Source organism: Mercenaria mercenaria, chromosome 2 (assembly GCF_021730395.1).
Source record: "Mercenaria mercenaria strain notata chromosome 2, MADL_Memer_1, whole genome shotgun sequence".
Lineage (NCBI taxonomy): Eukaryota > Metazoa > Mollusca > Bivalvia > Venerida > Veneridae > Mercenaria > Mercenaria mercenaria.
In genome coordinates, this window is record NC_069362.1 from 93077392 (window position 1) to 93101381 (window position 23990).

Genomic DNA, 23990 nt, shown 5'->3' on the forward strand with positions numbered 1-23990 from the left:
CTACACAATATATATCTGATAACACTATATGTGAGAAGCCATGTTAAAAAACAATAAATTTGCCAAAGAACATTTAAATGCAAAGAAAAGTTTAAAATTCAAAATGTAATTGTTAGGTGACTAATCCACTACTTGTATTTCCTAAAGGTAGTTGACTGGTAATTTACATATTCTCCTTTTGCAATTACAGAAAGCTATGTGACTATTTTAGCTACAGTAATGGCCTTAGATTAAAGAAGTAGAATAGGGAGATTACATAATCAAATGAAAATTAGAGCTGCTTTTAAGAAAAGCACATGTCTCCCACAACTGCCTAATCGTCTAGATTGGCATTTCTTCTTCATTACGTATCTAAGTCAACCTTGCACCAAGACCAGTATCACTGGCATCACTGCTTTTGGTAACTCAAGGGCCATAATTCCGAAGTGCCAGGACCGATTTGGCTAGTTATCGAACTTGGCCGAGGACTTACTGGCAAACACATCTTGTTCAAGCTTGGTGAAGATCAGATGAGAAATGTTCAACTTAGAGCACGGACAAGATTTGTGACAGACAAACACACGGACACACACACAGACACAGACAGGAGTAAATCAATATGTCTCCCACCACAGTGGTGTGGGAGACATAATTACCAAGTGTCATAATACCTTCAATTCAACCTAATGGTACATTTTAACATGACTGCTCACATACACATAGTAAATCTCCCAGTCAGTATTTGATTCTGCAACCATTCTAGTTTCAAAAGAAATCACTTATTTTTCAGCAATAAAATGAGAACTTAAACATTTTTTTGTGTGAAAATGTTTTTCTTCTTAATAATTCTTATATATATATATATATTTTTTTTTATTAGGGTATTTCACTATTTCCCTTGGTACATATAGAAACACAGGTGCAGAACCAAAATTGCTGTTTAAGTGTTCAAACAACAGAGATTAGTAGTTGTGTGATTAGGAAGTAAAATGCAATACGGTAGTATACATTATCGCATGACTCCTTATATTAATTACTGGTCCATAGTTTGTGCTACTGACAGTTCACAGTCCACAGTTCAAAATAGACTTGCTTGGCTTAAATTAACAAGCAAATTCGATGAACTGGTATCCCCCGCCAAAAGGGTTTGTGGTGAGGAATGGCAAAAAAATATATCCGGCAAAAAGTTAAGGATGTTACTAAGAAGCAAATAATTTCATTAGTCAAAATAAATTTAACAGAAAATAAATGCTATTTTTTGGCTGGGGGTCGGGGGCAGCGGGGGTGACCAGGTGAGAGTACAAAACATCACATGTTGATTATAAATATTGAAATATTGATGGAAAATTAACAAGAGCACCGCCTTGCGGGTGCTGACGCTCATCTGATTTTTTTTGTGTAATAGAAATATTGTCCTACCCATGATTTTCTAAGTCTAAAAAGGGCCATCATTCTTGCAAAAAGCAGGATAGAGTTATGTTTCTTGATGTACAGTGTCCACTTATGATGGTGAAAAACTGTTGCAAATTTTAAAGCAATAGCTTTGATAGTTTATGAGAAAAGTTGACTTAAACATAATACTTAACCAAGAAAATGATTTTCTAAGTCCAAAAGGGGCAATAATTATTGCAAAAAGCAGGATAGAGTTATGTTGCTTGCTGTACAGGGTCAGCTTATGATGGTGAACAAGTGTTGCAAGTTTCAAAGCAATAGCTTTGATAGTTTAAGAGAAAAAGTTGACCTAAACATAAAACTTAACCAAGAAATCTGATATTTTTTAGTCCAAAAGGGGCCATAAATCTTGCAAAAAGCAGGACGGAGTTATGTTTCTTGCTGTACAGGGTCAACTTATGATGGTGAACAAGTGTTGCAAGTTTTAAAGCAATAGCTTTGATAGTTTAGGATAAAAGCTGACCTAAACATAAAACTTAACCAAGACAAGAGCTGTCTCCATAGGATGACACATGCCCCCGATGGCACTTTAAATGAATAGTTAAGGCCGATGTTCGAGTTTAGGACCTTTGACCTACGGAGCTGGGTCTTGCGCGCGACACGTCGTCTTACTGTGTCACACATTTATGCGTAGTTATTTTAAAATCCATGCATGAATGACAAAGATATGGACCGGACACGCCCATCTATGCACTATCATGAAAAAAGACCTTTAACATCTTAGTGTGACCTTGACCTTTGAGCTACGGACCTGGGTCTTGCGCATGACACTTTGTCTTACTGTGGTACACATTCATGCCAAGTTATTTGAAAATCCATCCATCGATGACAAAGATATGGACCGGACACGCCCATCAATGCACTATCCCTTAATGTCTAAGTGTGACCTTGACCTTTGAGATACGGACCTGGGTCTTGCGCGCGACACATCGTCTTACTGTGGTACACATTCATGCCAAGTTATTTGAAAATCCATCCATTGATGACAAAGATATGGACCGGACACGCCCATCAATGCACTATCCCTTAATGTCTAAGTGTGACCTTGACCTTTGAGCTACGGACCTGGGTCTTGCGCGCGACACATCGTCTTACTGTGGTACACATTCATGCCAAGTTATTTGAAAATCCATCCATCGATGACAAAGATATGGACCGGACACGCCCATCAATGCAATAACCTTTAATGTCTAAGTGTGACCTTGACCTTTGAGCTACGGACCTGGGTCTTGCGCGCGACACGTCGTCTTACTGTGGTACACATTCATGCCAAGTTATTTGAAAATCCATCCATCGATGACAAAGATATGGACCGGACACGAAAAATGCGGACAGACCGACAGACAGACGGTTAAAAAACTATATGCCTCCCTTTGGGGGCATAAAAACTGATTTTCTAAGTCCAAAAGGGGCAATAAATCTTGCAAAAAGCAAGATGGAGTTATGTTTCTTGATGTACAGGGACTGCTTATGATGGTGAACAAGTATTCCAAGTTTCAAAGCAATAGCTTTGATAGTTTAGGAGAAAAGTTGACCTAAACATAAAACTTAACCAAGAAATCTGATATTTTCTAAGTACAAAAGGGGCCATAAATCTTGCAAAAAGCAAGATGGAGTTATGTTTCTTGCTATACAGGGTCAGCTTATGATGGTGAACAAGTATTCCAAGTTTCAAAGCAATAGCTTTGATAGTTTAGGAGAAAAGCTGACCTAAACAAAACTTAACCAGGCAACGCTGACACAGACGCCGACGCCGACAACCGCTCAAGTGATGACAATAACTCATCATTTTTTTTCAAAAAATCAGATGAGCTAAAAATGAAAAAAATAAAATGGGGGGTGGGGGTGGCGGGGAGATGCTTGATCGGGGTGATGGGCATGACTGGGTGGAGGAGTGAGGTGGGGTACAACTTTGCATGTTGATAAATATTCATGGAAGGTTTGAAAAAATAATAATAAAAAGGAAAGAATTTTTTTTTTTGGGGAGGGGGAGGGGGTGTGACCAAGGCAAGGTGGTGACCAGGTGACCAACTTCACATGTTTATAATAAATGGTCATGGAAAAGAATGGAAGAAGTTTAATGAAATTCTACCAATTGGTTGGTTTGTTATGTACAAATCTGTAGATTTTTAAACAATTAAAGGGCAATAACTCTAAGGAAAACTGACCAATTAAAAAATAAATGACAGACATCATCGAAGTATGTTGGTTCATATTCATTTCAAGTTTCATGAAATTCTACCAGCTTGTTACTGAGAAATGGCTGCAGACGTGGATTTTTCATTAAATCATGGGCAATAACTCTAGACTAAGGGAAATTGACCAATCAAAAAACAAACTTGACGGGCATCATTGCAGTATGTTGGTTCATGTTTATTTCAAGTTTCATGAAATTCTACCTCCTAGTTACTGAGAAATGGCTGCGGACGGACACACAGACGCACGAACGGACGGACAACACCATTTCAATACCCGCCTCCCGATTTCATCGGTGGGGGATAAAAACTGGGAAAAGACACAGAAAATAAGTTCTGATGTCATGCAATAAAATACTTACTGAATGGGTTGCCAGTCAATAAGTGTATACCATAAACCAATATTAGTAATGTATGAGCATGCCAAAGCCAAAACCAAACAACGCAAGCCCTTCTGTTCAAATACCCATGGTCTAATACTTGCATGAAAACCATACATTCTTTTATTTTGGGTAAATGGCGATATTTTTTGTTTTAACTATTTAATCAACACTACCACAAATAAGTTTAATAAACATTTCAACACAGACAAGAAAAATGTATTTTTTTTGTAGTTTTGGCAGAAAGAAAAAACTAGACTACGAGTATTTGATGTGAGACCTTGACTACGTACACTCACCATGGAAAGACGAGGTCAGCCACAGTAAGGCCATTCCATTTAGAATGTCTAAAGAACCAGTAGTCCCCTCCTCTATAGTTGACAAATATCATGACAACTATAGAGATCCTGTAATGTTACAGTATTACAATAGACAAGACAACCTTGTATTGACAGTAACTTGATCTATCACTAAATGTGAGTGATATCACCACTAAAATGTCTTAAATTAATACTAACTCATCTGCAAAGCATTTCATATACAACCATACTAAAGGCACAGTCTTTAAGCTTATAAAACTGGGTTTTATCGGCCAATTTTAAAACTGATTGTTTCTTCCTAAGATTTTGACACCATTCAATCAGAGGTTGCATTGAGATACAGGTTTCAAAGCTCACTTTTATAGTACATAAACTTGTGGTCTACAATACTGACAGAAAACTCCATTCACAACATCCTTAAAGAGCAAATGCCTTCCTACAAAGGCAGATATTTTTTTTTTGTTTATCAATATTTTGGACTTTTTGTTGCCATAGCAACCATAGTTTTAGCCAAAAAATAAGATAATGCATATTCTCCATACTGCCTTCTATGTATGTAGCAAGTTTATCTTGTACCTTTAAAGTTATCACAGGATCCATTTTGTTTCATATTTTTTTTACTATTTGTTGCTACAGCAACTACACTTTTATACACAGCAACAGAAGAAAAGGATATGTATATTCTCCATGCTGCAATGTATCTATGTAACAAGCTTCATGAAATATTATCTTTGATTTCTAGTTACAACAGGATCCCACTTTGCCACTTATTTGCTATATTTTCCCACTGTGGAGTTCCAAGCAATGAAGCTGTGGACAAGCTTGCAAAACAAGGTGCAAAGGCAGATCAACCTAATGAGAGTGACCAATACCAGATGGAAGTTATCATCATCAAGACATTGTTTAATCCCAGACAGGAGGATGCCTATCACCTTAGCAAGCCAGTACAAATCTTGATGATGAGACTCCGAGCTGAATGCACATATGTTTAGAAATTTCAGGCTGGTACCGTCACTAACCTGTCCATGTGGTGAAGAAGAACAGAGGGCAGAGCATGTCCTCCAAAGGAGTAAAAGGCACTGCCAGGAAAAGAATACTGTATGGCCAACAGAGACCCCACTCAACCAAAAACTTTATGGTAACGTGGGGGATCTCAGAAGTACGACACAGTTCTTCTCTGCAACTTGACTAAGCAGAGGGAACGAAAAGAAGAAGAAGTTATATTTTGGAGTATCTGTTATGAAAGCAACCAGTTTTTTTGCAATAGCAACAAAATAAAAGGATATATATATTCTCCAAGTTGTCCTCTATCCACATACCAAGTTTCCTGAAAATTATCTTTATTTTTAAATTCATGGCAGGATCCAGTTTTGTGTGACAGACACAATGACTGGTTGAAGACAAACCAGAACTCCCCTTTGGTGTTTCATGGGTAAGGGACTTATTTAAAAACAAGGAGCTGGGTTCAATAAACGATTGATGCCCCCGGTGGCATCCTTGTCGATACAAAGCAACCTAAGTCCAAAACGAGGTCAAGGTCAAACTGAGGTCAGGTGATGTTTGAAGATGAGGAATGGTCACAGGTTACATCTGTATTAGTATCAATTCATACTTGTAAGCGGTATTAATGCTAGATGAAACGGTCCCATTTGGTTAACCAAAAGATGTCCCATATAAAGCAACTTAAGTCCAAAATGAGGTCAAGGTCAAACTGAGGTCAGGTGATGTTTAAAGATGAGGAATGGTCACAGGTTACATCTGTATTAGTATCAATTCATTCTTTAAGTGGTATTGATGCTAGACGAAATGGTCCCATTTTATTAACCAAGAGATGGCCCATGTAAAGCAACCTAAGTCCAAAATGAGGTCAAGGTCAAGGTCAAACTGAGGTCAGGTGATGTCTGAAGATGAAGAATGGTCACAGGTTACATCTGCATTAGTATCAAGTCATTCTAGTAAGGGGTATTGATGCTAGACAAAACGGTCCCATTTGGTTAACCTCGTACGAACGGACAGGATGATCACTATATGCCTCCCGCATCAGTATATGCCGGGGGCATAAAAAGTTTTGGTTTCTTTAATGCATTTTATTAGCCAAGGTAATCAAAAACAGCTGTTTCATGGTACATTCAATAAACATTTGTATGTTGTTACCCTCTGAATGTATCCAGTGATTTCAATCGCTCCTTTCTGGGTCTCACAGCATCTTCTTCAGATGTATTAGTTGGCACTCCCAGATCCTGTTCGGCATATTCATTCTGAGTTAGATGAATATAACTTATGATTTTGTACATGTAACTGAATAGTTAAGTGAGAAAATAAAACCTAGGCTTTAACAAAGTATATTGTTTTAATTTGTTTCATTTTTGAACTCTTACAATATTTCCAGTACACCTGTGCAACATTGAAAATGAAGGCTGGGAAATTAAAATAGCAGAAAAAGTTAAACAATATTTGTGGTTAGATTTAAAGGTATCCCCTTCATGTATACTAGTCAGAAACTGCTCTACATTTCTGTCATAAAGGAAATCTAGTATCTTGATATCAAATATAAAAAATTAACATCATGTTCTTTGAAGAAAAAAAACTGGCATAAATAAAAATGGACTTTGACCTTCAACATGTGATCAGTTCCCTGTTAAGTACAGTCTACAAAGGATCTTTTGGAGTAAGCTTATGGGTGGAGTTATGCTTGAGGGTGTGCTGTGCGGTATTTAATGCAAAAAGCAGTACAAAAGTATACATGCTAAGTACAAAGAAAATTTATTGTGGTTAAACATGTAAAAAACAGGTAGGACCTCTTAATCACCTGAAGTACCCCAAGTTCCTCTGACCTTCAAAGTACTCCATACTGTCGACAGCAGGATTTGCCTCATACAAGGAACATGCAACCAATCACACCAAACATGCTTTCCAAACGGTAATTAAAGATAAGTTTAAGGTTTCTAGCCCTCTATTAGAGAATATGAGAAAAAAACACCACCATACCTTTGAAGGGGCTGAGTCTGATTCATATTTTGCATTTTTTCGCCTACGTAGATTATACCGCTTAACAGGAGGGCTAGGCTTTTCAATTTTGTCTTTTTTAACATCATATTCAGTCTTGTTTGCATTTCTCTTTGGATCCTGATCACAGAGTAAAAAAACTTCGGAATTTGATCAAAGAAAAGGTAAAGCTAGCCATAGAGCAACCTGGTCACAGAGATGGCAAAGGTATTTGTACCTAACTAGGTAGAAATATGTCAGTGACCTTGTCACTGGGATGAAGAAACTATTTACAACATTTTATAATTCAATAGCTCATTGCAATCTGCCTCTCCTTAAAACACTTCACCTAAGTAGGGTCGAGTGTACTTCAGTCAGGCTGTTTTCCATTGTGTTATGCTCATTAAGAAATATTACATTTATTCATACAGTTATAATCGTATCACTAGGAAGTTACTGGTAAAGAAACAGCTTTTTAAGTGAGTTGTGTCGAGAATATAAAGTAAGAGATGCAGATATAGTTAACAAGTTAAACTTTTATGTGCAGAAGGAAAACACAGGCTGGTGGGTACATACCGGTAATTCTATCATTTATAAATACCACTTTTTCATGGAAAAAAATAGTTTCTTTAATTTTTTTTCACAATACTTTAGCAAACATTTTATATAGAATTTATAACAGTTTCCAAACTAAACCAATAGAGAAACAACGATCATACAACCAGCTATCTACATTTTTTTAAGTAACTAGTGCAACATACATTTTACTGAATAAACCATGCTATCTTAAGAATCTGAATAGGCACAATTCAACCTTTCTAGAGCGAACACCACTGGGATAATTTACTGTGTTTGTTTAAATGAGGTTGTTGATCAAGACAGTTTAATATACTATACTATGATCTGGTTTGTCTTTTAGTCAAAACAAGAGTGCCAGAATGTGACAATATACACCCATCACAGCAAATTTCTTTACACTAGTACCTGTATTTGCAAATGGAATTTTAATTTTGTGGTTGTTTAGTAATTATTGTAATTCTTTTGTTTTTCTAAGTCCACAAAAAAACTCCTTACCAGGTAGAGATACCTTAAAATACACCTAAAATTTGAAAGTAACTTCTATGTTGTACCACAGAAAAGTGGTCTTGGTTTTTCCCTACGGTCATCATAAAAAAGTTACAATATAAGTTATTTATAGTAACAACTAAGGGAAGTTAATCTTTAAAAAAAAAAAATCCCCCCCAAAAATTGTATGTCCACACAAAAATCCTTACCAGGTAGAGATAGGTCAAAATACACCTCAAAATAAGCTATTTATAGTAACAACAAAGGGAAGTAACTCTAAAGAAGGGACCTGCGCATGACACTCCATCTCACGATGGTGTACAATTGTGCCAAGTTTCATCAAAATCCCTCCATGCATGAAGAAGAAATGCTCCGGACAAAGTCATTCTTGTATCTGGCCTTTGGCCTCTTGGATATCTAACGACTCGGCTAATACTCTTGTGATTCAATTTCTGCACGTCTGATCTGTGGTAAATCATACAATAAACCATGCTGATAAATAATTTTGTTAAATGCAAATGAAATATCTACCTTGGATAGTGTTTTTAAGAAAGATTATACTGTACTGTGCATCTTTAACCTTTAGCCTGCTGTCGGCAATGCCATTCTGCCTTTGCGACCAATGCAGACCAAGATCAGCCTGCACAGTAAATTTTCAGTGAACACCCCTCTGAATGATAAATGGTACTGCCCAAATTGAATGATGGACCAGTTCATGTTAGAAATTAAGCAGGGTAAGGGTTAAAGAAAGGCTAAATATTACAAAGATTGACATACACTTACATACATAATGAACACTTAAGCTTAGGAGTTTTTACTCTATTTACTGAGTAAAAAAACACTTACCGGATCAATAAATGCAGCAGAGTCTGGGAACAAACAATACTGAAGCCTACGTAACAAATGGTTTCTAAAAACAACAAAAATAACTTTATTCAAAAATACAAAAGCAGGTCAAAATGTTTAAGTCAATCAGTTGGCAAATCGTATCAATTTATTTCATGCTTCAAAAACAGAAGTTTTAGCAAAACATCAATCAGATTACCCTGTAACAATAATTTTCTTGTTTTTTCTTTATCTCTCATTTTTTGTATTTTCAAACAATAAGAAACGATTTCTGTGACAACATAAGTTTTTAAACTTTCATTATCTGAAAAATAAGCCTGCTGGATTATCTCAACAAGGACAACAAGAAGCCATAAGTTTGATCCCAATACACCAGGCAAGAAAATATTCTCCATGACAATGAGCCTGGAGAAATACATCTAGGCAGTCATTCTTTTGTCCTGCCCTGTAACCTATCCACTCGATATAATGTAGGTATCCCATATCCATTACAGAAAGTCAAACAAGCTGTACAAATGGCTTGGCTAGGCTAGTCATCTTCCACCTCTGGTTTGTGTAAGGAAGTAATCAGACACTTGCAGAGAACAAGTTAGTACTGGTATGGAAATCCAAGAGGACTTGTACTGCCATCATTTCAAACTGATCAATCTAATTACAGTTGAAATATGATGCTTAAAGCAGGAGTCAGTGGTACAGAGGTCAACAGGTCTACAAGTCAACTGGTTCAGGTCTACTTCTCTGCCACTACTGATATCCCAACTATTGTTTAGTACTCGGTGATTACTTCAATGAGCATTAATTCCGACTGCATGAACCTAGACTGGGTGCGGGGCAGATGACTGCTTATTTTAACATATTTACCAACCTTAAAGAATTCATCTAGTTAATAAAATGAATTACCTATACATATACTTCAGTAACCACCACAACAGTACCAGTCCAACAAATGCTCCCATGGCAACATAAATAGCTGAAAAAGTACATATCATAAAACAGAAATATATGAAAAGTACTAAATAACATTTATCAAACCATGTAAAGTCTTCAAGTAAAGAAACTAGTCTATGTTTTCTTTTCTTCAGAAAAACTACGATATTTGTCTTTTTAGCTGTTCTATCTATTTATTGTAAAAGTTGACAGAGTTATGGGACTTGACGCCCTTACCTTGTGTTATTACCTGAAGTTAAGTGTGAAGTTTTAACACAGTATCTGCCAGGGTTAAAAACGGTATTGCACTCCTTTAAATTTAAAAAGTAGGAAGGGCCATAACTCTGGAAGTACTGAGGCAAAATTACACATCTTGCCACACTTATGTACAATGTCACTATGAGCAAGAACAGCAATTTTCAACTGAATTTCTTATGAAAGAAGATATTGGATTTTATAAAAATTGTAACCAAAATTTCTAAGTTTAAAATGGTCAGAATTCTGTAAATTTTGCAGGAAGAGTTATGCATCTTGTCACACTAATGTACAATGTCACTATGAGCAAGTACACCAAGTTTCAACTAAAGGTCTTAAGTAATGAAGAAGATATTGGACTACATTTGGTTGTATATAAAAACTTTAACCAAATTTTTTAACTTAAGAAGGGGCATAAATCTGGAAATATCGCAGGTAGATTTTCACAACTTGAAAACTAATGAACATTGCCACAATGACCAAGTATAGCAAGTTTCAAATTAATATCTTAAGTATTTCAACTTCATAAAAACTTTATTTAACACTGACACCTGGGGCAAGTGCAACTGCCCTCCTTATTCTTCCAACAGTTAAGCTAATATTAAGGACTGAATACAATAATCTGTCACTGGACGTAGATGCAGATGGAAAAATCTGGCTCTTGGGTAACTGTTTTGGCAGTAACTTGGCTTTCTTGTTACCGTATTTTACCAAGCAATACGAAATGCTTTCTTTGCAGCACGATTTCCTACAGTAGCATATTTTAACAAAGCGCGTGAAACTAATGACTAAAGTCATAACTTTTCAGGGAAGTAAACAAAACTGTGGTTTAGTTGCATCATTTGTAGTGTAACATTATGTTTTTTCCATAAAACAAATGAGAAATATACTAAAAGGAACACAGTGCATCTGCCAACATATTTGACTTTCAATGCATTTTACATAAACATAACATTATCGTTGTATGAATCGTTAGTTGTCATTAACTGGGGGTGCAAGATGATATTTGCTGGCATCCATAAAATCACTGGAAACGCCCATCTGATGAGCTAGAATATTATTTCCTGCATGTTTAATCCTGTAATAAATGACATTACCCTATGACTTCAAGTTTTCAAACATGCAGAACTACGCTTAAACAGACTAAATTTTTAATAAATAAGGGAATAAACTAGATCTATTAAAATAAACTGATATGGAATCTTTGTACAGGAAAACAATAAAGGTATCAACTTACGTATATTACTATCTACAGTATCATTTTGCAGGACAGGTTTCTCACAGGTGATCTTGTCATTCTCTATCATAACAATGATACTGTAATTACCACCTTCCAGAAACCATTTACTTAAGTTGTTCACACTGAAAAAATACATAAAATAACAGAGCTGCTGGAGGGATAGCATGTTAGCTATTTAAATAGGCTCACCAAAATGTTACTATTAAAGCATATAAGCAAACATTTCTTTTCTTCGAAAAAGGAGTGGGGGCGGCTTGGCTGGAGGGGTAAAGAAAGCGGGCATAAAAAACCTAAGAAACATTCTGAAATAGAAGTTAGGTGTGGAGAATGTACATTTTTGAGGGAGGTAGAGGTTCAGACAGTGTAACTGGTTGCAAATAAACTTTTACCGATAGTTTTACAAAATGTGACTCACATGACTTTTATCTTTGAGGTACCCGACCCAAACCTAAAGATGTCTGCCTCTTACTAAAAGATCAATCCTTACATAAATTTTAATGATTATAGGACCTGGTGCAGTAGTTAAGAAAATATAGCGAAACTGAGAAGCTTGTCATAAAACTTTAACTAGCAATATTTGACCCCAGTAACCTTGACCTTTAAGATTCCTGACCTTAAAGTAATCTATGAGATGTCTGCCCATAACCAAGACCAACCTTTATGTGAAGTCAGATGATAACAGAGGCAGTGGTTAAGAATATATGTGAATTGAAACGCAAGCCGTAACAATTTAACCTCAGAACAAAGGCGTAACTGCCACCAGGGTTAAGTACAATTGCCCACCTTATTCTACAAATAGTTGAGCTATGAATACAACCTAATCATAGACTTGGAAAACATTGGGAAGGAAACGATTTATAACTCCTTTGCAAGCCCATACATATAGAACAACAAGTAAAATTTTTCTTCCCAAATATTAACTAGTATCCAAAAATTTCCATCCTTTCTGAACAGACTTGCTGGGTCTATACTGAAGCAGAATTCTTTTCACAATTTTTTCCTGCTAACATGAATAAAACTAGAATAACTGCTTTAAAGGAAGAACCAATATATACTGACCTACAGCTAGGTAACACTTTAAAACTGTCATTATCTGTACTGATGCTGACTTTCATTTTCCATCGTGTGTCCACTAGTACAGTACATGTGTTATGGTGTGGCTCTACCACAGCTGTCAACTGCAGGTCACACTGTACACAGAAAATAACATAATAAAGTTCATTTCAAATTCATTTGAAGGGCAGTACGATTTGAAGGATAAATATTATAACAGTAGCTTGATTTTGAATGCTGTATTCAACTAGAATGGATTTTTTCAGACCTTGATCACATTAGGCTTGCAAGCATCAAGCGTGATCCAGTCTTGTAAAAACTATGACAGCCAAACAAAACGTTCCAGATGGAGCCCCATTGTAACAATCCTTTTGTTATGTGCTAAAAAGTATTTTACAACAAACCACACTATAACACTGCAACAAGGAGCTCTATCATTTAGCATGACTAAGTTACTTTTGTTTACATTATGCTAGATTTGTGAGTTTTGTTTACATTATGAGATTTATTAATAAAAAAGTATAATAAAATGTTTAAAATTAATAAGACAATAATGTCATTATCAGTCATTTGCAATTTTATGTTAGATGGATCATGACCAAGAACCTATAAGGCTCATTTTTCATTTGTTTAAAGTGTTCAAATTTAAACTACAAGTCCTTATAGAACTGGTTAATGAAAAATGATGAAAGAAGTCCAGATACATGAGGCACAGTATAGGACTTAAATATTAAAATGGGGAGAAAATGCTCAGTCAGTAGAACAGTATTCCAGTATTTACTGCCCTGACACCACCACAGTTACTTTACAACTTTCAATGAAATTTTTCTATCTTCATGTATATTCAATTAGTAATCATATATAGCTTATTAAGACAGTTAAGTAACAATGAACAAGAGCTCGTAGAACACGAAATGCCCCCATTTTCCAGTCATAAGTGAACACGGTATCAAATGTGACCTTAGACTAAAGCATTAATTCTCTTGTTATTTGGCAAAAAAACTTCTACTGTTCTGTGTCTATTAAGTTTCGTGATCCTAAGCCCAAAGGTTCTCAAGTTATCGTCCAGAAACTGTTTAACTGTTCCGGGTCAATGTGACCTTGACCTTTGACCTACTGAACTCAAAATATGTAGGGGTCATCTGCTGGTCATGACCGACTTTCCTATCACCTTTCATGATCCTATGCTCAAGCGTTCTACAGACCAACAGACCGACCAACATCTGCAAAACACACATGACCAGGTCATAAACTCAAGTGATTTATTCACTTTATTAAAACAGAAAATGTGACTAATTTTAAAATATATTATCCATATTGAAACAGTCATGAAAATGATTGTTCTAGCAAAGGAGCAATGTACATTAGTAAGCTGTTCCTTAGCTAAACTTACTGTATAACATTCTGTCGTTATGGTATTCAAGTTTACAGTAACATTTTTATGACCATGTGTTTCCACGGTAACAAATGCAGTATCTATCTTCTTCTGTGGCACATGCTTGCATACTTTCTTCGGATCTTTCTCTTCGTTGCCTAGGCTTAGACATACCAGTAAACCTGTATTAAATAAAAGACATTCATCACATGATTATACTTAAGAGTGTTCAGTCAACACCTCCTTTGCACAGCATCAATTCAAACTAGAAAATGCTTTTGTAAAAAAGCACATGTCTCCCCCAATGCAAAGTCCTATAGGCAAGAAGTCAATAGGGGTCAGGAGCAAAAATCAAAGAGACACTGATGGTTGGCTGCAATAGGGATCATCTACTTGGCATGTCCAGTCATCCCGCTAAATTTCAACACTTGGCCTAGTGGTTCTCCAGTCACTGTTCAGGCTCCTGTGACCTTGACCTTTGATCAAGTGACCTCAAAATAAATAGGGGTCATCTACTCTGCATGTCCAATCATCCTATTAAGTTTCAACATTGTAGGTCAAGTGGTTCTCAAGTTATTTCCAAAAAATGATTTTACATGAACAGGCCACTGTGACCTTGACCTTTAATAGACTGACCCCAAAATCAATAGGGGTCATTTACTCTGCATGTTCAATCATCCTATGAAGTTTCAACATTCTGGGTCAAGTGGTTCTCAAATTATTGATCGGAACTGGTTATCAATGTTCAGGCCCCTGTGACCTTGACCTTTAACGGAGTGGCCCCAAAAACAATAGGGGTCATTTACTCTGCATGAACAATCATCCTATGAAGTTTCAACATTCTGGGTCGAGAGGTTCTCAAGTTATTGATTGGAAATGGTTTTCCATGTTCAGGCCCCTGTGGCCTTGACTTTTAACAGAGTGACCCTAAAATCGTTAGGGGTCATCTAATCTGCATGACCAATCATCCTATGAAGTTTCATCATTCTGGGTCAAGTGGTTCTCAAGTTATTGACCGGAAATGGTTTTCAATGTTCGGGCCCCTGTGACCTTGACCTTTCACAGAGTGACCCCATAATCGTTAGGGGTCATCTACTCTGCATGACCAATCATCCTATTAAGTTTCAACATTCTGGGTCAAGTGATTCTCAAGTTATTGACCGGAAATGGTTTTCAATGTTCAGGCCCCTGTGACCTTGACCTTTAATGGAGTGACCCCAAAATCGATAGGGGTCATCTACTTTGAATGTACAATCATCCTATGAAGTTTCAACATTCTGGGTCAAGTGGTTCTCTAGTTATTGATCGGAAATGGTTTTCCATGTTCAGGCCCCTGTGACCTTGACCTTTGACGGAGTGACCCTGAAATCAATAGGGGTCATCTACTCTTCATGACCAATCATCCTATGAAGTTTCAACATTCTGGGTCAAGTGGTTCTCTAGTTATTGATCGGAAATGGTTTTCAATGTTCAGGCCCCTGTGACCTTGACCTTTGACGGAGTGACCCCAAAATCAATAGGGGTCATCTACTCTTCATGACCAATCATCCTATGAAGTTTCAACATTCTGGGTCAAGTGGTTCTCTAGTTATAGATCGGAAATGGTTTTCAATGTTCAGGCCCCTGTGACCTTGACCTTTGACGGAGTGACCCCAAAAACAATAGGGGTCGTCTACTCCAGCAGCCCTACAACCCTATGGGACGGACGGACGGAACGACGGACGGACAGACGGACGGACAGGGCAAAAACAATATGTCTCCTGGGGGAGACATAATTACAACTCTCCTGGTAGACAGTCAGCTTTTACTTCTTTCAGGCAATGCCAACTTGTACAATAGCCATCCTTATTCTTTGAATGTGGTAGCTGAGCAAAAAATGAAATGGCTAGACAAAGGACTCAAACCCACAACCCCAAGATTGGCAGCTGAACTTTTTGTCCACATATCTATCTGCACAAGTTCATATATATTTGTTCTTCAATAGTAACATCGCTATTAAGGTTGGAACACAGAAAATTATTTTACTAAAATATATGGAATATTCATGAATGCCAAGTCAATACTTACAGACAATTTATTTTTAAGAGTATGGACCTTTTATCAACCATCGATATTTGACAATATATCATCACCCAAATAAGAGGGGCACCAGTATTTTGTTCATGCACTTTTTGCTTGAAACAGGAGTAGTATGACATTATCAATACATGTATTTGCATTGGTTTTGTAAACATATTAATTACACCACAGCTGTCAAACTTAGCAAAATGATGCTTAAACAAGAAAGTAGAAATGATTTAAAACACTCATGTGTAAATTTTAATCTTTTACCCTCATTATAAAATTAAGAATGTTGAGCCATCCAGTAACTGGATGCATAGCCTGTGTTTTAGCTCTCCAGTTACAAGATGCCCTGCCTGCCCTCTTCAGTTTTCTGTGTGTCCAGTAATTAATTTGTTTATGAACAGTGTATTGAATTAAATACATTTATCAGTTTTTGCTTGCCTAAGATAGCAATGTTTACTCGGAAACAAATACTAGGCTGAATTCAAACCTAAATAGCCTGCTGTCCAGTTACAGGAAGCCTAGCTTGTCATCTACAGGTTTTCTGGGCACCTGGTAACCAATTCATTATGACTAGTGTTGTGTTAGAGGATTTGGTGCTCAGAAAGTACCAGTATTAAATGAGAATATTAGAAATTCCTCTTTTAACATGCTTATTACATAATCATATTCCTAAACATGATATGGGTTGGGTCAAGTACTGTCTGGGTGTACGTACTCCAGTATTACTTGAGTACTGGACTACTTGGTATTGAGTAGAGTACCGATTTTGCTGAAATACTTCAGTATTATTTGAGTTTTACTCACAGTCCTCATAATAAAGCTTAGTTGTGCATATCATAGTTACGTTCCGGTTTAATAATTTGAATATCCATTAACTCAAGCAATTTGATTGCTTTAGCTGAGATGTTCATACACTGATGAACCCATTTTATGCACGTATTTCAGCATTGCAACAATACCGAAACTGATAGCAGCAATATTGGATAAACGACGATAACTTTTATAAATTTCTAAACAAAACAAGTAAGTGTGAGCACTAATTTTCTTAGTTGGATCATTTCCTATCAGATGATCGTGGTTTTAGTACAATGTTCAAAAAAAGTTTGTTTTCAAAATTTTATTTGAAAATTTGATGCAGAAAATGTATAATCGGAATAATGAGGATTAAATTAATTATTTTTTTATTGTGTCCATGCATGTGTCAACCATGCACACATTTAACTGTTAAATGTCATTTTATTATAGTGTTATTCTATATTTTAGCCAGTATTTCCCACTTTTGCTGTTTTGGGGACATACTGGGAAATACCACCCTGGGAAATACTTTGCCAACCTTGATTTAACATAAAGTCCAAAATCCTATAATAATGATTTTCAGTAGAGTTATGACAGTACCAAACCTAGTTATTTCTACTAGAGTTAAGTGAAAATCAATCTTATAAAACAAACTTGTCTAACATGTTAAAACATTAGAGCAGATGTAGTGGTCCAGTGATAACACTGTCTGACAAAGAAACCAGGGGTTGTGAGTTCGAGCCCCCGCTCCTCCAACTAAAAGTACTAACATTGAGATAAAAGTCCCGTGTATTACGCTTTACGTCTGGCACAACAGGGCGTTCGGTAGGTTCTGAAACTCAAGACTGAAGAGGGAAGCTAAAGAACCAGGATAGCTTCTGGAATTGTAGCGTCTTCTGTATCTTGCACTATCCTCCTACTAACATTACTAACAGACTTCTGGAGGAGTCGCCCATATGGGTTATCTGTGGCAACTATAAATAAGCTTATATACAAACAATGTTAAAACATTGCCTTTCAATAACATGTTTTGAAACTTAATAACAGCTATACATACTTGCATGCAAAACTTTAAACAAGGTGTGACGATGATGCCAGGGTGAGTAGAATAGCTCCGACTGTTCTTCAAATAGTGCAGCTAAAAATAGCATCAGTTAAGTTATGGTAGCCAGAACTATGAAAGACCTTTATTATCTAGAATTCTGGACCTGTAATTGTCCATCAACACTTGACAATAAAACATAACTAAACACCTGAAGTGTAAGAAATCAGAGTAAGGGATAGAAGACAAGCCTGAACTCAAGAAGATTTTACTAAATGAGAACAAGGTGCAATGAAGGTTACTCTGGGCATTCAATAAGTAACACTATTTTTTAAACTACTGAGAACAATAAGTCACACTATTCCTTAAACTACTCAGAACAGAGTTCTAAAAACTTTAAGGTATTTTTTGTCAAAGTAATGATACTGTACACTATTCTCAGTCTGTCCAGTGCCAACCCCATTGAGATTTGTACAAAAATGGATAGGAACCAATACCTGCTATCCAGTGATAAACAGGTCTGAAAGGTGGCTCTTTTGCACAAGGCTGGTTCATTTGAACCTAGTTCAAAAGAGCTATCTCTCTGACCTGCTAAATATTTATCACATGACTGCACTGGTGTAATTTCTCCCTGTATCGGGGCAGATACACAGACAAAGTAAAATATATGACAAAGAGCAATAACTCCACTGAAAATCATTTAACATTCTCAACGGTGAATGCCAAGAAGAAGACTGAACATTCTAAAAATTCTGGAAAACATTTTTTTTTTATTCCATTGACATAAAGTGTGTGCAGAATTTTCTGAGTAGTCAAAGAAACATGGCCAACACTCTGAGTAGTCAAAGGAACATGGCCAACACTCTAGCTCTGTGGTCAAAGGAACACAGCCAACACTCCGAGTACTTACTTAGTCAACGGAACATGGCCAACACTATAGCTCTGGGGTCAAAGGAACACGGCCAACACTATAGCTCTGTGGTCAAAGGAACATGGCCAACACTATAGCTCCTGGGTCAAAGGAACACGGCCAACACTCCGAGTACTTACTTAGTCAACGGAACATGGCCAATACTCTGAGTAGTCAAAGGAACATGGCCAACACTCTGAGTAGTCAAAGGAACATGGCCAACACTATAGCTCTGGGGTCAAAGGTACACAGCTAACACTCTGAGTACTTACTTAGTCAACGGAACATGGCCAACACTCTGAGTAGTCAAAGAAACATGGCCAACACTGAGTAGTCAAAGGAACATGGCCAACACTCTGAGTAGTCAAAGGAACATGGCCAACACTCTAAGTAGTCAACAGAACATGGCCAACACTCTGAGTAGTCAGACTCAGAGGAACATGACCAAAACTCTGAGAAGTCAAAGCAACATGCCAACACTCTGAGCAGTCAAAGGAACATGGCCAACACTCTTGAGCAGTCAAAGGAACATGGCCAACACTCTGAGCAGTCAACAGAACATGGCCAACTTTCTTGAGCAGTCAAAGGAACATGGCCAACATTCTTGAGCAGTCAAAGGAACATGGCCAACACTCTTGAGCAGTCAAAGGAACATGGCCAACACTCTTGAGTAGTCAACAGAACATGGCTAACACTCTGAGTAGTCAGACTCAGAGGAACATGGCCAAAACTCTGAGTAGTCAAAGCAACATGCCAACACTCTGAGCAGTCAAAGGAACATGGCCAACACTCTTGAGCAGTCAAAGGAACATGGCCAACACTCTTGAGTAGTCAACAGAACATGGCCAACACTCTGAGTAGTCTGACTCAGAGGAACATGGCCAAAACTCTGAGTAGTCAAAGCAACATGCCAACACTCTGAGCATTCAAAGGAACATGGCCAACACTCTTGAGCAGTCAAAGGAACATGGCCAACACTCTTGAGTAGTCAACAGAACATGGCCAACACTCTGAGTAGTCAGACTCAGAGGAACATGGCCAAAACTCTGAGTAGTCAAAGCAACATGCCAACACTCTGAGCAGTCAAAGGAACATGGCCAACACTCTTGACAGTCAGGGGTGTAACTGTTTTAAGTTATGTAACCTATTTCAGTTACTTTTTCAAGCATTTTATAACCTGTATTAGTTATAAAATATAGATAACCCAGGTAAGTTATTCAAAAAAAAGCGTTTTTGCTGTTCTCACAAAGTGACCTTTAAAGTGTAATTAGTAGCAAACTGTGGTTAATCAAATTCTCTTTTAGTCTGATCATGACCTGATGAACATAATGAGATGTTAAGAGTTTTAAAGCTTTAAAACCATTTGCGTAAGACTTTATCAGCCTTGCGTAAAAAAATTTACTGCATAGCTGGAAAGATAAAAGGCCAAGGATTCAGGAAATGATTGCATTAGTCACATTCAAAATGAGGAATTGACACAGGAGGGCTTTGTAATATTTTATGATAACTGAAACAAGTTATGAAAGCAGTGCTCCAGCTAGCTATTTACAGCAGGGCGCATCGCCCGTTCCGAAATTCGTTCCGCCCTGTTGCCCCGCCAGGCACCCTGCCCGTTTTACAACCATTCATTTCTTTTTTTAGCCAAACTTCCCTTTTTTTTGCCTCAGTGATTATAATACACTGCTTTATTGCCCCCTTTTTATCGAGTGATACACGCTGGGGGGCATTGACATAATTAGCAAACAATTACCTGCTGTAATCGTGCCCGAGGCAGACCATGGTATTTTAGACTGCTCCACTAGCATTAAAATCACTGAACCTTAGTGTTAAAACAGTTTGCAAACCAGCCTGAAATCATTATCATTTTCGCGCCACCTGTCAAAGTGTACTTTCGTTTTCGGTAATATAGTCGTAAATATCCCTTTATACACAACTGAAATTTAAGTCCAGACAACAGACATTTAAATCTAATTAATAAAAATCGATCACAATCAAATTTAAATAGGAAAATATTTTGATTTTATCGTTTTACAAGTTTTTGAAATCGAAAGTATGTTGTCGTCTGCTTTGTGAAATTGCCGATTTTTCATGAAGATTTCTTTGAAATTAGTATTCTAAGATGTAATGACAGGGTACACTTTAATGTCAGATACTGTAAAATGCTGTTAAACTGTCTTTGCATCATAATATTTTTTCAAAAATATTGTTTAAACTGGACATTAGACGACTCTTAGAAAAAAAGTGTAACCATACCCGGACACAGGCCCCATCTAACGCATCCTTATGGTAAAGCATTTATATAGTAAGAAAAAGGATACCGTTAGATGGGGCCTATGTACCCGGATACAAAATTTTGGATACCCGGAATACGTTCTATTACAAGTGCTAAACTTGCTTTTAGACTGTTGAAATTTAAAAACTTTGCCTGATTTCATTTATTTAAGTGGAAGTTTAAACTTTATTTTCTGTATATATGTTGCGTGTATAAATATCAAGTACATGGAGAAGATGTGTACTGAAATTGTAACAAGTAAAATAGGCCTAAACATATAGATATTGTTATTCAGTATGCAATTACAAAGAAATGTTACAAGTTGATAATCAGTGCCAAGTAAAATACAAACAGCAGAATTTTTAGTTAATAAATAGGAGTATTAGAGATGACAGACATAGCCTATTAAAAGACACAGTATGCCTTATACCATGCCTAAAGTGTGCCAAAAAAGCATGCCTAAATTATGCTAAATTCCATGCCTAAAGTATGTTAAAATGCACTGAATGCATGGACCAGTTATATTTTTTTCCTGGGGGAGCATGGTCCCGAACTGACCCCCCTCCCCCCCACCCCAGAAGTGCCCTTTTCAGTGCCAGCACCCTGCCCTTTTTTAATCCTAGCTGGAGCACTGTATAATGAAAGTAAACCCAATAACTCAAATGGGTTATAAACTGTGATACCTTGAAACAGTTACACCCCTGACTGTTTGAGCAGTCAACGGAACATGGCCAACACTCTTGAGTAGTCAAAGGAACATGGACAACACTCTTGAATAGTCATAGGAATATGGCCAATGTATATTTCTGGACTCAAATCTAACTTTTTTGACCATAAGTGCAAATTTTATCAAGTAGCTTTTTTTCTTACTTATACCTGCTAACTTGCAAATTTAGACTTTCATTTAAAAATGTTAAAATATCCTTAAAAATCTTGTAAGAAAATTGATATTGTTTGCAGGGTTTTCCTTGACGTACAATTTTGTGCATTTTAGCTCAAAATGACCCTCAAAATAATTCTGAACGCATCATTGATGGCGCAATTTATCTACCAGCTGAAATTACAGCGACGCAAATTTCGTATCCAATTTTATAAGTAAGTATCGATTCATGCATTGGTGCGACTGGTAGTAAGGTAGACTACGTTCTAGATTTAATTATCGCGGATAGACCTATTGTCTCTTTATATGGTAAACCATTCAACAAAAATGGTTCACCAACAAAAGATGATATATTGTTTTCTGTCATCTGCACGCAAGGGAAATCCTGGCACTGCCTCGTCTTCAAACGAAACCGAATCTGCAAACATTAACAAAAAACTGCAGCAATTTCGACTATTATTTGTACTCGCAAAAAAATTTGTGTGATGTTTTTATCTGCTCTTATTCCATGAAATTTACTTGCTATTATCGCATTTAGCAAGTTAGCAAGCACAAAATTTGAGCCCTGTATTTCTCACACTAAGGCAGCAATTTATATTGTTCACTGAATCAAAGAAGTATAAAATACACAGAATGGTAACTGGCTGTAATCTCGCGTGAGCTCGTGTCAGAGCGTGATTCGGCGTTATCTTACTTAAAAACAAACATCGGCGAGCATGGAGTTACAATTTGTACCTTTAAAACTACATTTTAAATACATGTTAGCTTCTAAAACAAAATTAGTTTAATGTGAAATGGTCTTAAGACACGAAGTACACAGTTTTTTTTGCCATCGAAAGAAGCGTGGTCATACGGTGATAATTATTTTACCGATGAATAATTGCTTCCGCATACAAAATGGCGCGTGGAGAAAGCACCACTTTCGGTAAACGAGATCTCGTTTTTTTTGTCACGGGAGGTTGGCGAGATTTGCTCTATATGCCTTTCAAGTTGCCAATCTATTTATTTTTATAGCTCTTTGACTGAATTTGAAACTGAAAGCGAAATTTTAAAATATCCTGCAAATGATATCTAGTTTTGCAACAAGCTCATGCAAAGAAATAAAGAAGAAGTTGCTGAACAAATAAAAAAGTTATTTATCTAAAACTAGGCAAAGACATAAACTTACAAAAGAAATACAATGTTTTAAAATTTAATTTTCCTCCGTCGTCCATTTTGCATCCTGTCATAAGATTTTATCACGTGACAGATCTATTTTAGTATATCACATGACCGAAAATCTCTAAACCCCGTCTGAACCGTACGTCATTGTTCGTGATGAATCAAGAGCAGCGACCCCACGCTCCCCCAACTGTAATAATAACAGTAGGATAATTCATAGGAAAGGTAATAATAAACTAAAACTAGCATGCAATAAATAGACAATTCCATAGCCATCTTATGATTTCTTTTTATGTAAAGGTGAAGGTAAAAGAAACTGAGAATGACAAAATAGAATAAATACTTTGAATTAATATAGAAATGAAGTAAAAAATAACATGGTAAACAATAACAAAGGAACAGGAATACTTCAGATATCACATAAATAAAAATTCAATCAATGCTATTATTGGTATCTGCAATTTTGAAAAATGTTTCTTTGAAATTTCTTTTTAACAAACTTTATGCCGAAAATAAATGCTAAATCATCAAAATGTGGCTAATAATATACCATTTAACCAACCGGATCATACTTAAATTGTTGCGGAAAAAAATCGCCCTTATTTTTGGCCGGCATTTGCATTCATTTGATGTAAAATGCATATCTATTTAAGAAGATCAGGTTTGGTTCTGATAATTTTTGATTGATAAATATATGATAGTATCGGGTCAACCTGTTGTTTGTTGTACACTGATGTTACAAGGTCATTTACAAGCATAATTAGCTGTGTCACACACAGAAAACAATATTG

At 36.6% G+C, this 23990-nt stretch overlaps 1 protein-coding gene across 9 annotated transcripts in view; it reads right to left on the minus strand.

Moving 5' to 3' along the window:
- Positions 1–23271, minus strand: part of LOC123564591 (heparan-alpha-glucosaminide N-acetyltransferase-like) — a 39277-nt gene extending 16006 nt beyond the window's left edge. For 3 of the 9 annotated variants that reach the window (XR_008369944.1, XM_053537234.1, XM_053537236.1), the window contains exons 1-9: positions 23207–23271; positions 14091–14254; positions 12704–12834; positions 11642–11766; positions 10123–10192; positions 9223–9286; positions 7315–7452; positions 6481–6584; positions 4306–4413 (exon numbers count right to left, since the gene is read on the minus strand). Coding sequence is in view for 8 of the 9 variants with exons in the window: in XM_053537234.1 (XP_053393209.1) it covers positions 4306–4413; positions 6481–6584; positions 7315–7452; positions 9223–9286; positions 10123–10192; positions 11642–11766; positions 12704–12834; positions 14091–14254; positions 23207–23267 (965 nt within the window). In the remaining variant the exon portion in view is untranslated. Of the gene's footprint in view, positions 1–4305; positions 4414–6480; positions 6585–7314; positions 7453–9222; positions 9287–10122; positions 10193–11641; positions 11767–12703; positions 12835–14090; positions 14255–17704; positions 17909–23206 lie in introns of all 9 variants that reach the window. The other 6 variants (XM_053537238.1, XM_053537237.1, XM_045358284.2 and 3 more) reach the window with 4 other exon arrangements.
- Positions 23272–23990: the final 719 nt, after the last annotated feature.